General features: G+C 32.6%; 1 protein-coding gene, 1 long non-coding RNA gene and 1 pseudogene across 4 annotated transcripts; 2 read left to right on the top strand and 1 right to left on the bottom strand.

Annotated features, from left to right (window-relative positions):
- Positions 1–315: 315 nt before the first annotated feature.
- On the bottom strand, positions 316–2,560 carry LOC114376911 (annotated as a pseudogene).
- A 1,044-nt stretch (positions 2,561–3,604) lies between these two features.
- Positions 3,605–5,962, top strand: LOC114376934. 3 transcript variants are annotated; one of them, XR_003659026.1, is made up of 4 exons: positions 3,605–3,718; positions 4,650–4,756; positions 4,837–4,965; positions 5,642–5,962. It is a non-coding gene; the product is annotated as an uncharacterized LOC114376934 (long non-coding RNA). The 3 variants fall into 3 exon arrangements; XR_003659027.1 differs by having other exon boundaries at positions 4,843–4,965; XR_003659028.1 differs by having other exon boundaries at positions 4,650–4,752.
- A 4,305-nt stretch (positions 5,963–10,267) lies between these two features.
- Positions 10,268–14,059, top strand: LOC114376994 (translocon-associated protein subunit alpha-like). The gene is made up of 8 exons (XM_028335352.1): positions 10,268–10,452; positions 11,034–11,195; positions 11,301–11,351; positions 11,616–11,704; positions 12,409–12,486; positions 12,606–12,809; positions 13,504–13,575; positions 13,727–14,059. Exons 1-8 carry the CDS (start codon positions 10,383–10,385, stop codon positions 13,775–13,777), a joined length of 777 nt encoding a protein of 258 aa, XP_028191153.1. The 5' UTR covers positions 10,268–10,382; the 3' UTR covers positions 13,778–14,059.
- Positions 14,060–14,386: the final 327 nt, after the last annotated feature.

Genomic DNA, 14,386 nt, shown 5'->3' on the forward strand with positions numbered 1-14,386 from the left:
TAATCATAAATAATCCTAATGAGTGACAACTAAATAGATGATAATTTTAGGGAAATTATCATTAGCACGAAACAGTTTTCGTAGAAAGGAGTTTTTGGCACCAATGATTTTTCTATATAATATTTGAAACATTTGATTTGGTAACACTTCACTCGTGAATAGATTTCGTAGATGAAATTTCATAGGATATAACACTGTTTCATATTTATATCGTTTGGTCCACTGGCCTCACAAAAAAATAATTAGCATTTATTAGGTAAGAGATCTGGACACAATCAGTATGTAGTCTATTCTACTTTAACATAAACTGATAAAAGGATGGAGACTTGATAGGCATTATATTGCAGAATTAATGATATGAATTGTATATCACATTTTGTGTGGTGACGCCAACTATATATATCAGCAAAATACATTCTATGTCTAGTGTTTAACGATCTCGATCTAGTTGTACATATCATCCACTAAGAAATTCATGCAATTCTCTAAGAACGAACTCTAGCACAATGCAATTAGCTAGAGATACTTAACACAACGCATCTCAGAAAAATAGTACGTAGAACCTAAAAGTAAGAAACAAAATCTTGAGCTTCTTTTCAGTGTTGCCCTCCACCTCGACCTTCTTAATCCTTTTTTGCCATTACAAGTCAAAATCAACTTGCAATGAATTTGATCTTCTGAGCACAGGCTTTTGGTGTTTGTCTTCCTCTAGTGCCACCATACCTAAATGTGATGGATCGTCCAAAAACATCTTAGCCACCAAGTAACCAGCAATGGACCAAGTTTGGTATTTGCGGGCCTGCTTCCCAATGTAACGACCAAGCTTTCCATCATAATATTCGGTCCAGTTGTCCTTGAGCAACCTAGTTTCAGCAATTTCAAGGGCTCGTTTTGCAATGTGGGGTCGTCCTGTCTTGATAGAGGCAGCAACAAGAAGCCATAGAAGAACTGCATCCACCACAATATCCAAAAATGTAACTCAGAATTTCTTCAACTATATGCTAAATGCCCCCTTGCCTCAAAGGACCTCATGAGATATGTTTACACTAGATAAAAGACTGTGTATCTCATTTCAGTACCTAATTAAATAACATGCTGTAGTGTATGCAATACCATTCACTGTTCTAATCTAAATAATAGAATCAATAATCTTTTCAAATAAAAGTATTGTATGCAATAGTAACTGAAAATTCAAATTTGTAACATAGTTCAATGCAAATGTGGCCTAAGGGCAGAAGAACTGATACCTGGCCAAGATCCTCCATTGTGGTAACTCTCCATCTGGTGTTTTTTGGGTCACATCATGTTATGATCCGCCACTCATGGTTTTCAAGGGCTGGATAACAAACTTTTAGAGGCATCTCCCCAATCAGTTCCTGCCACCGAGATTCGATGAGATCCATGATTGCAATGGATTGCTCAGGAGTAGTCAAGCTGGACAAAATTGCTATGCAATTACCAAGGCAAAACCAACGGAAATCCATCCTAGCAGGACTATCATTCCCAATAAATTAACCACCTTTAAGTGGCATGAAATCAAAAACCCAATCAGGTAGAGAATCAGGAATGACATTAAACTTGTTGACTGCAGTATGTGAGTATTCTTCTGTTTTGAAGTGATATACATCGTTAAGTTGCTTCAAATCCAACCAAAAATAGCTTCTCAGGTGATAGCTTAAGGCATGCAAGCGTGTGGTAATTCGTTCTCTGAACTCCTCGCCTTCAGCATCTTCCTTTAGCAATAGCAAGGCACACCCTAAAGCCATGAAGAAAAGTGATTGAATCTCAATTGAATAACCGTAAACACCCTAATATGTCAAAAAAATGGAAGTAAGAAAAATTACGGAAACTGTGGATGTGTTGTATTAATGGAAGCACAAGATTGGATTGTTCTTGACTTATAAATTGGATTGAACTCTTCAAAATATTAATCTGCAAAAATTGAGAAACCTAGAACTAGAACAATAATGTTTTCCTACAGCTAATGCCTTGTTTTATTCCCTAGACAATGTAAAATATGATGGTGCAGTTCTTATAGAGTTCAACAAAGTCACCATTCTACGATCTATCATGCAGCATCCATCCGCACATAGTAGAGTGGGGAAGGTGTCAAATCCCTCGGAAAGGCATAAATTCAAAATCAAGCGCATGCCCTTCTGACATTCAGGCAGTTCAGCCAAGGAATTGTCTCCTGTGGACTTTGTGTATGCACACCAAAATCCCGAATCAATATGGGAAACCCTGCCTATTGCACTTTCACCAAAGTCTGCTATCAAGGTCTCATGGTTTCTGACTGGATCATGAAGTACTTTAAAACTTGCTGGCATTACTCCTTCTTCTAGGTGAAACTTATCAATAGTTTTCTCCCATGATTGAAGGCGAAGGGTCTTCAAGATAAAATTTCTAACAATTTCAGGTTCCCCCTTCATCAGAAAAACCAAAGCACTAGGGACAAAGTCTCTTACAAACACCTACACACAAATATAGCATCATAGGTTAACTCTCCATAGCAACTCAAAAGGGGTAGAAATGATATAATATATACAATGATCAAAGCCATAACCAACCCTTTTTCAGAATTTCACAGGACACCGACTTTTTTGCAAAAAAAGTTGTGAATTATTAGAGACTGTCAGTCTGTGATCATTTGTCATGCAAATCAATCACATAACCTGTTTGTTTTAACTTTGCACGATCAAGCCAGTTTGTCTTGTGAAGGGGAGAACAATAATCACCCACTTCGTTGAGGGTGCACAGAACATGTCAATTTGGTTTGGGAAAAAAAATAAAAAAACTCAACCAATCAAAATCAAATGGTCCGGTTTGGTTTGAATTTAAAAAACCATTTAAAATATAAGTTTAGTGGAAATTGATCATTTAAATATATTTTTCTAAAATAATACGGATCGTTTCATTTTCAATAAATATGAATCTGACAATGGAGCCAATTACAAAAATCGGATTTCATCCATTCGGTTCAATTCAATTTGTCGGTGCAAAGAACTACACGGTTTAATGAATTTTGACAACGAGGGGTGAATAAGATTTGTGTATGTTTTATATATAATTTTGAAGCAAATTGAAATTAAATAATGTTAAGCTCGAAAGAGTTCCATAGGTCCTCGCAATTTGCATCATCTATACGTGCTAGTTGACCCCACAATTTGGTATGTGTGATGATAATATCGTCATTCTCACGGAATATGATAGCCTAGTAGATAATATAAAAAGAGCAACTACGTACCAAATTATTGTGTGGAGGACAAATAATGCCTATTAATATGTTCCTTCCTTCCTTCTTGTTGAGATTCCCTTTGATTTGTTTTATATGTAGTGATAAAAAATCCATGTCACATGGGTAGAGCCTTAATTTCCTTGCTTGCTATTGTAATTGTATGCTATGCTTTGACTTTATCGTTCTAAATCTCTTCTTCTATAAACCTTGTTATTAATTTTCTCAGGCCTTCAATGGGTTACTATTATTGTAAACCCAGGCCTTGTGATACTCGTACTCCCAATGTTGTTCTGATCTTGGCCGTGGCCTTGCTTCTTCTATGTGCACCAAAGCTCTTCTCAGGTGAAGCAGAGGAAGAAGAAGAAACGAATAACACCTCACCTTTTGTGGTGCCAATAATCGTAGTACTCATCCTGCTTTTGTTGTCCTTTTTGGGAGGTTCAAGCAGAAGAAGGGTTTGTGTCAAGCCACCATATTGTCAGTGTACGTATGCCTGCTACTGTTACAGATAGTGCTATCGCCGTGATCACGGATTTGATCTCTAAGTTTATATGTGTGAAATTAAATTTTTAAATAAATTTTAGTATTTTAAAGAATTAGTCGTTGACTATTCGCTAGAGATATAAAAAAATAAAAAAAATTGTCCAATACCTTGCTGATGGATGAGGATAAATGGTATTGTGCTCTATCATCTTTGTTATCTTTACTATTGTCTTAATAAGACAATGATGAACATGTAATTTATTGTTTCATATTGTCGGTGCACCAAAATTTTATGTTACTAATGTATTACGGGACAGTAATTATATATAATGTTCCTATTTCATATATTCTTATCGGTCAAGTCACATTATAATTTAAATATGTTATGCTGTATGATTGAATTTTCTAGCTAGCATTTTTGAAGTGACCATTCTGTGTTCAGTTAAATTGTTATTAGTTATGCTTTTAGCTAGATAGATAGATTAGAGTTGGAACTTGGAAGGAATGAATTCTTCTTTTGGATTGCAGTTTGCTGATATACCGTAAACCGTAGGAAAACAGAATCACAACTGCATGATCAACACGAGTTTATCCGTGATCCTTGCGATGAAAAATGGTGTACCCTCTAATTTACAATATTAAAACAGCTGTACAGACTATTCATGATACCGGTGCACCACATTTATTGAGTGTATGGTGGAAATTAGGAAGAGAAATAAATCAATAAACTAATATATGTAATAAAGAGAGGAATAAGAAGAAAAATTGGGTGTATGTTTAGCATTTTTCTTTGTTGAGGTTACGTGCTTCGTTTTATTTATTTTCAAAAAAACTAATAATTCCTTGTTATCTTTTAGAGAGAGCTGGTAAAAAAAAAAAAGATCTTTTTTTTTCCAACTAAACAAACATGTCATGTTTTGTGTAAACTCAGTTTTTTCATGGAGAATAGCACGTAAGAACTTATGAGAGAAGGTCAAAACTCAAAAGGGGTAGAAAGAAGGGGAAAACCGGAAAAGTGTGACTTTATTTATAAAGTAGGTAATGGCCCATCCGTCCCCACACTAGCTCCATTATTTTTTTATGATAGCTATCTCTGATTCATTCTAATGCGGTATCAGTTTCAGCATTGAAGTGGACAACACAAAATTAGCACTGGTTAAATTCTAGCAGAAATGAGACAGAGGTATTTGAAGAAGTTGGACAGAGACATCTAAAATGCGTTAAAAATGCAAATAGTGTTGTTTGAGGTAATCATTTTTTGTTGAACATAATAGATGCAATCACTCGAGAGGGAAGTGGGCGAAAGAGACACTAAAGAGAATCATACTTTTGATACAAATCGTTATCAATTTTTCTTTCTTTCTTTTTTCTAAGTCGATATCAATTTAAGTTCGTATAAAAAATAATCAACCAAATAAAAGCTTTTTACATTGCTATATAATACCAATCACCACCCAATTGATTAATAGTATACAATTTTTTGTTCCATGTATCCAAATTAAATCCATAAAGTAGTTATTACAAACTCAATGTTTAAGAATATCACAGTCTGTGATTAAATATTCTTTAAAAAATGAGATTAAATAGTCGCGCAAAAATATTTTAATAAAATCTAACAAAATTCAGAACTCCCATACCCAAAAGACCATAAAATTCAATGGCTTATGGTAGAAGCAGAGCCTCCGCTGTTTTGGATGGCTTCACTCTGAATCCCTTTGCCATATCCTGTTCTGTTAATCTTAGCACTGATCTTCATCTTGCTTGGCCTTTCATGGTACTTTTCCTAAGAATAAGCGGTTGAAACTGCTGAACAACAATTGGGTTGGTTACTGTTTGCCACCCCAGTGGTGCTAATTCTCATAGTTAGTTAGTTATCATCATCAATGGAAAATTCAGATTGGTTCCTCTATGCTTCGTTACCAGGGGAAAGGCGCGGCTGGAGAATTCACTAAGCCCCTTCAGAAAGGAGCTCTCCATGGGGTGGGGCTGCTTTGATCCCGGTGTTGCTGATAATGGTGCAATATCAATCCAACTTTCTTGATAGCTGGTTTCTTTGATTTTGATTTTTTCTCTATAGGTTGGTTTTATTTTTCTGTGCCTTTTGATTTTTGGTTTTTACTAACTAGGAGTCTGTGGAAAAATCCTTTGAGTAGTGTAATTTGTAAATATGTAGATACATATGTGACGGTGCTTGTATGAATATAATATATGAATCATGTTAAAGGTGGTTAGGTGATTCTCATATAGCTGTGTGTGTCCCTTCTAAATGATCGCAAAGATAAGATGAAACTGAGATTCTGAGTTTTTCTTAATTTTTTTTAGTTGGAAAAGAGGGTTGCTGCTTCCTTGCATATGTTCTTTTACGTTAAATTTGATTAAACAAAAGCGATTTCACAAGTCATGACAAAATAAAAACAAGTAATTCTAATATTTTAAGAAACTTGACTCAACCATCGTCATAAAATTATGTAACTGCTCTAACTCTAAAAAGCTTGGTTATTCGCACCAGTTTTTTATTTTTTATTTTTATTCATGGTAACTCTCGGGTCAATTCAAAAGAAAATATGTCCAGATTATTGATGAAATTATTTTTCACTCATGCAGGTCAAATCATAAAAAAATAATATTATAATGCATTTTCTACAACAATTTTAGAGGCGTATTTTATCTTTATGTAGATTTGAATTTAACATTGGCAAGTTTCATGGCATATCAACTTCAACCGGAGATTGGAAGAGACTAGTGAATGAAAAGCATAATGAATTACGATATAATGCTTAAAAAGAAAACAATTTATTTGAAGCCATAAAAGGTTTTCGTTCACAAGGGAAAATAGTTGTTACTTGTTACGCATTCCCATTAAACTAACTACTCATGCTTTCATAAATCTCACCAACATAAGCACAAGAAAACGATAGCAAGAACAAACCATTGAATTGCTACGTGGAGATCAAGTTCCATTATTTTCACAAGTTAATTTACATACAGAATGTCAGCAAATAATTCAGTAATATATCAATATATGTATATCTGACCTGCATATGAACAAGAACAAGAATTTCAACAAAAGCTGCCTTATACTTGTGTGTGTGGTGATAACATATGGGAATTCTGTCTCCTTCTCTGAGAGATCCTAAAAACCACTTAGAATAAAATAAAGATTAATAACAAAGTGATAGCAGTGGCAGCGGTAGCAGCAAGATGAGTACGTTCCAGCTTGGAGGGAGACACGACAACTCGATGGAATGACTCGTGCCTGGAATGCATGCAGCAAAAGTTGAGCCTTCTACAGGTGTAATATGAGAGCAAGAAGAATCCAAACATGAAGGGCGAAAGGAAGAGGAATGACTGAATGTAGATGGCTGTGTGATTCTGCTGAGCCTTGTAGGTGGTGTATTGGGAGAGCCACAACAAGCTAAGGACAATGCCTAATATCACAAGCAAGTGAAGAGTTGGAGAAAGAGAAGCAGCAGTGTCTATGGTCTGCTCTTGCAATATGCATTCCTGCTTCCATTCTGCACTTTTCTTCTTTGTATAGAACCACCCCATTTTGCTCTCTTTCTTTCTCACTTAATGAAACATGCAGAACTAGACTGTATCATAAGCACACTAGGTTATATGGAGAACATATCTTTACCATAAGACAAATAAATGTAAAGATTATTTTTTCCGCAATGGGTTATATGGATTTTATTTCGCAAAAATAATATCAAAATTACATCTTAACTTTTGGGGAGTAAACGACAGCAGTAATACAAATGATAACACAAAATTTAATAAGATAAAATAAAATGATAATATGGAGAGATGGAAAGGATAGTTTTTTGCTCACATTTTTTCTCTCCACGAAATCAGTAATTGAAACTTACCTTATTAAGCCAAAGTAGCATAAACTTGTGAATAATGAGAGCGAAGATAGAAGACCAAAGGGTCGCACAAGCTGATATAGAAAAATTATATTTGAAAACATTTGTTGGTTATGATCTCATGGAGAAGGGGGGAACGTTCAGATTTGTGAAGAATATATAGAAGCAAAGGCTGATGAGAAATATTGTGGCTAATTCAGATTTAAAATATTTTCAATACACATTTAAAAATTGAAAATAAATAGAAATTAAAAACCACATAAATTTCTCCACAAAAACCCACCAATGCATCTATGATAATTGACCTTGAGAAATCCTAAAACAATTTATTATATTCTGAATATACACATTTGAAATTTAAAAATAAACGAGATTAAAACCCCCAAAAATTTCTACACCAAAAATAAGAAAATGAGATAAAATTAATTTTGTAAAACATTTTTGTTATTAATTATTGATTGAAACAATTAATTACTATTAGTAATATATATTTAATTCGATTGAATATTTTTCTCTCTCGCTATTTTATAGTATTTTTAGAAACCTTGGCATGCTAGGGAGGCTATGATATGACTCATGAGATGTGGTTCTTTTAATAAAAATATAATCAAACACTAGTAAATTAAAACACACATAATATTTTATATTTAATTAACTATCATATTTTCTTAACATAATTATTATACTTTTAATGATATTTTGATTGATTCAAATTTTGATTGAAATTAAAAATAACATAAATGATACTAAAAAAATCTTTCTATACTTATCCTAGATATAATTGGGTTAAATGGAAACAAATCAATTGGAATCAATATTGAATTATTGATAATACATTATCATTTTTTAATTTTAAACTTTTATTTTTCTTGAAAAAAAATATTATCTAATAAAAAAATTAATTACACAATTAATATGAAAAAAATTAAGATGAAAAAAGGCAGGACCTATTTTAAAAATGTTCGACAGTCTTAGTCAACAAATATCTTTCATATAATATATTGATTTATAGTATCCTTTAGAAACCTTGGCAGCTTGCTAGGGAGGTTATATGACTCATGAGATGCTGTTTTTTTTTTAATAAAAATGTAACCAAACACTAATATATTAAAACTTACAAATATTTTATATCCAATCAACTAATATATTCTCTTAACACAACAGTTACATATGAAGATAATATAGTTCTAATAGAATCAAGATTTTTCATGTGCGGCAAACTATTTGTAATTGAAGTGATTGTTGTCCTTCAAGAATAATCATCCTTTATTTTGTTTGAAGAAAAAATGTACTTAGAGGTTAATGAACATAAAAGGCTAAACTAAAATATTATAATGCCAAATTAACTTTAATATAACCATATTTATATTTATTTATTATTAAATTAAAATTTGTAAATAATAAAAAGTATTATCCCACACATAATGTACGGGTTAGAGGTTAATTGAACGTAAGAAGTAAAACTAAAATGTTGTAATGCCAAATTAACTTTTATAAAATTATATTTGTTTATTATTATTCTTTTTAAGTTATCAATTTTTTTTCTAAATTACATTTATTTATTATTACCTCACACATAATGCACGGACACACATACTACGTATTATTGCATTTACTTTCAATCATTTAAGTCCATGTTATCAATTTTATATTTTTTTTCATTCATTCACTTAATTTTTTTTTATTTTTACAGGATTAAATTAATGATCTGCATAAAAAGTGATTATAATTGAACAATTTAATTTTTTTTTAATAAAAATGATTTATTATAATTTACATTGGAGTTTTATTACGTAGTTTCATATTTTTAAACATATTTCTTTGACTTTGGGAGAGTAATATTATCAAGATTATTTTATAGTTGTATTAAAAATTAATCACATTCAATTATGTTTTCTTATTTCCAATTAATAAAAAAAACTTATAGACATGTGAATTGATTTTTTTAATAATATAAAAATGAATAAAATTGTTAATATATTTTTTATATAATCTAAAAAATTTTCCTCCAAATTTTCCTGTGCGATCCTTACATCACAAGGGTACTATCTAGTTATATATAATAACTACTTTAATTAAATATCCACAAAAAACTACTTTAATTAAATATAATATATAATTGTAATTAAATAATGAATATATATCTTTATAAGATCAATTTCAAAGGACAATTATATATATCTTTATAAGAGCAATTTCTAAGAACAATTATTCAATAAGTGTTTTTATGATTTTTTGTTTAGCAATAATTTTTTCTTAATTTTCATCTCTTTTAATATATTATTGTCATATTTATTTTTAAATTAAAATTTTATACTTTTTAAAATAATTTATCAAAAACTAAAATAACTTTATATCATAATATAAATTATTTATTATGATTTTAAAATATAAATTATATGTTTAAAAATATTTTTTTATTATAAATTTTAATTACATAAAATAAATATTTATACTGCACATTACACAAATTAAAATATTAGTTAATCATACAATAAAATAATAGTCAAATAATTGATTAAAATAAAAGAAAACATTTTTTTATATCGTATTTTTATGGTCTTAGTATACATGAGTAGGATAAGTGAGTCACCAAGTGCCACGTGAAACGACCAATGAAAAGCGACAATTCCAACATCTAAGCAAAGAGAGTACGCCCTATATTTAAACGACATCGTTCGTGGAATGCGCAACTTCTTTCCCTAAAACACACCCCATTACAATTCTCTGTATTTCAGGGTTGAAAATTCACACGTTGAATTGAAATTTGGAAATCGTGACACCAACCCTACACCACCATGGCCTCCGTAGACAAATTTTGGGCTTTTGCCCTCGCTCTTCTCCTCCTTGCCTCCCCTCTCCTCCAAGGTCTGCTCCCTCTCTTTCTAGATCCAGATCTGTTTCTCCTTCGATCCTTGCATGTCACGATTATCGTGATTTCTTATTAGATTTATAAAAAGGTTCCTATTTTTACTTTGGTGCCGACCCAATCGTTCCCTTTCCAGCTGCCCCTTTGAGCTCTGATCTGCTTTATTATTGTTTTTTTGGATTCTGATCTTTGCTGGGACCATGTGTTTTTGCTTGCACTGCATTCCTGCTTTGATATCAAGGAGAGTGAAAAGATCGCTTTTTTAGGGATGGGCATTTTACAATTGTCGAAAATTTGTATCTTTTAACATAGATTTCAAAATTGAATTCCCGAGCTAGATTGACTTATAGGGGTGGATTGATGGTATAATGCTATGTTTATCTGGAATCTGGTTATGTTTGTTGCGCTGTGTTAAGTTTGTCTGTCAAAGATACATAGATGTTAAAAATTCAGCATGTCTCTTACTCTCTGCTATTTATTATTTTATTTGCCCCATTGGATCTGTCTAATAACTTCATATGCATGTTTTCATGCATTTTGTGCATGGTCATGATTAGATGTGGTTTTTTCTACTTGCTAGTTGCTAGGTGTCAGTCAGACTCCGAAGATGTAGTGGAGGCTGCTGAAGAATCAAGTGATATCGGCATTGTTGGTGATGATGTCCAAGACTTTGGTGATGGGACCTTCCCTTCTGCTCCAGGAATTGAAACAATAAGTGTTTTTCCAAAAAATAGTGCGAGATGTAAGAATGGTTCTGTCTAGTTCACCAAAAGTATGGTTCATAATGCATTCTTTTGTTTTGTTTGATAGTGGGTTGAATTTGCTTTTTCATGTAAATTCGATGCAGTGATAACAGCTGGAGAAGAGACAGAGCTGCTTGTTGGTGTTAAAAATGATGGTAAGTCAATCAAATTTGATACTCATTGTTGTATTTTAGCTTGCAGTTTGATGCTTTTGACTTTGTTAACTGTTATGTTTGTCACTATTCAGTAGTTATGCCTTTCATTTTTCGTATGACACTGGAACATATCTTCATTTTTCATTATTCTTCTACATAATTTTCTTATTGATATACGGAGAGAGTGGAAACAAAAAAAGAAAATAGAGGTATTCATGCATTAGCAGATTGGCTAATTCCATTCGTTGTGTGGAATGAAAACAGGGGATTCAAGCTTGAATGTTATTGCGATCAAGGCTAGTGTTCACCTTCCTTTTGATCACCGTATGCTGGTTCAAAATCTTACTGCACAGGTAATAAGTTGCTGAATTTCGAAATTAAACGTGGCTATTTATTTGTGATTAAGAATTATACTGCCCATATTATTTTGAAGGATTAGTTATGCTTGATAAAAATTAATGAAGATTCTATAGAATTAGAATCAATACTGGGAATAAGCTAATTATTTATTCTAAAAAGAGAGTTTCAAATATTCCTGAAAATAGTTTGGGTAATAAAATGTAAAGTATATGTTGTTTGGGTCCAAGAGTTTGAAGAAACTCTTAATAGTTTTCCACTTCATACTCTCCCCTTCAAAGACCAGGTTTTAAAATACTAGAACTATAAATATTCATATGACAAGGAATGCTATATTTGGCCCTTGTATTGACAATGGTTTTTCAGCATATTTGTGTATGCATATCATAGAGTTGTCGCCGCCACTCCTGTATGCTAAAAGGGTGAATAGATGTTTTGTGATATTTTTCATTTCCTTTTTATTTCATCCAGAGTCCATGTTCCCCATAAAATATGAGAGCCAATGATTTTGTCAGGCTAGATAATGCCAACCGTCTAAGTAGTTCTGCAAGTTCATTTGGGAACATTGAATTACCTTGAACAAATTACTTTGGGAACTTTTGGTTAATACGTCAGTATCACATTATTCAGCTTATTCTCTGATTCAGCAAATGGTATTGCTCATAAATATTTTAAATGCAAGCTTTTGTTTTAATTGCAGGGTTTTAACAATGGTTCTGTACCAGCCTCAGCACAAGCTACTTTCCCATATTTATTTGCAGTCAGTAAGTTCTTGCAGGTATCTCCATGGCTCTAAAGGCCAACGCTTTTAGTTTCTCAGTGAGTAACGCATCACAAGGGAAAGCATCACTAGGGACTATTATACTCATTATGCCTAATAATTTTTCTGTTTTGCAGGCAGGAACTTTTGACCTTGTGGGCACTATTATATACGAGATAGATGAACATCCATATCAAAGCACCTTTTTTAATGGCACTGTTGAGGTTGTTGAATCTGGTGCTTTTCTTAGCATGGAATCCGTTTTTCTTGTTACTCTTGGGGTTGCACTCCTTGTCCTCCTGGGGCTATGGATTCATGGCCAAATACAGTACCTATCTAAGGTACTAAAATCTTTATCTTTTTCAAATAATGTGCTATCAAGGATTGCCTTCACTATTAGAGTTTGCTAATGGTACTCCTCATAATATGTCCTGATTTATACTCAGACTTTGCACTTGTTTGGTTTGCTAACTACAATGTGTCATGAGATCATAAGTCAGAACTCAGAATTATTTGGTTTTCTTGTTATTTGATTATTTTTGCCTAACTCCATGGTTCATTCAAAATTCTTGCCAAACACTACTTCATAGTTCATACTAACTGCGATTTGGCAGTGTATTAATTTTAGAGTTCTACCTTATATCCATTTCCGTAACGAAGACTACTATGAAATTGTCCTTTGCGGGAGATTGTTAGATGGTCTAGGACGGAGAGGTCTGTAAAATAATCAGCAGCTTTCTAGGAGAAGTCATGTTTGCATGGTTTTAAGCTATAACTGATGTGATTTGTGTGATTTGGTGTGGGTTTTTAGTTATCTAAAGCAAGAGAATCCATTTACTCCTGGAGCATACAAGAGCCTCTCTCTTAATTTGATGAGTTTTTCAGATCTCATGCATATACAATATTAAGAAAGGCAGCTGATCAGAATTTTCATTTAAAAGAAAATCTCAAGTGTTTCTTTTTGTTTCCCACTTAAGTCACTTATTTGCTTACTCTTTCTGATAATTTCATTCCTGCAAATGAATATTTGGTCAGAAAACAAAGAGGGCTCCAAAAGTTGAAGTTGGGACTAAGACTACTGATGCTTCAACAGATGAATGGCTACAGGTCTGTTCGTATGCTTTACGGTTTTATATAATGTTGAAAATCAGGATAAAATAATATACATATTTTGATGTCATATTTGATGCTTAAACCTGCAATGTAACATTATTGGATTTATGAAATCTCTTCCTATTCCTTTTATTTTGACACACAGGGAACTGCTTATACTCAGTCTCTGTCAAGCAAGTCAAAGAAGAAGAAGTAGATAAACAATTTCTCACGTTCAGCCACTCACTAGACTCTACCATGGATATGGAATACAGAATCCTGTAACTGACTAGGGTTGAGTATGAGAGAACACGAGGAAGTAGTTGTGAAATTTTGGCTGAAAGATCCAGCTTTCTGTTGTAGCTTAAGAATTTTTACTTTTCTACATTTGAATGAAGTTGAGCTTTTTCTAAACTAACAAGGATTTCAGTTAGGAAGGATACAACTTTTGAGATGTGGCATAATTTTTATTAGATAACGTTTGTTTTACTTTTACCTATATCCTGTGTTTGTGGGTGAATTTGGATTTTTGGTTTCTAGTCTATGCCTTTTCCTCATTTTATATATTTATTATGACGGAGCTTATTAGTGGAATGGAAGTTATAGACATGGGATTGATTGAAAGTAAATTCGTAGGGGATGTAAGATATTATCTTGACCTAGTGGGATAGGACTATTGTTGCAAGATATTTATGTGGTGCTGGTATTATTTGGAACCATAGAACACAGGAAGAAATAAAAGTGAGGAGAGAAATCCTTTCAAAGTGGCATGTTGACTCTTGTACAAGTTGAAAACACGAACTTTTTGGGTGGTGAGAAAACTTTG

The sequence above is a fragment of the Glycine soja genome, chromosome 11, assembly GCF_004193775.1.
Source record: "Glycine soja cultivar W05 chromosome 11, ASM419377v2, whole genome shotgun sequence".
NCBI classification, from domain to species: domain Eukaryota; kingdom Viridiplantae; phylum Streptophyta; class Magnoliopsida; order Fabales; family Fabaceae; genus Glycine; species Glycine soja.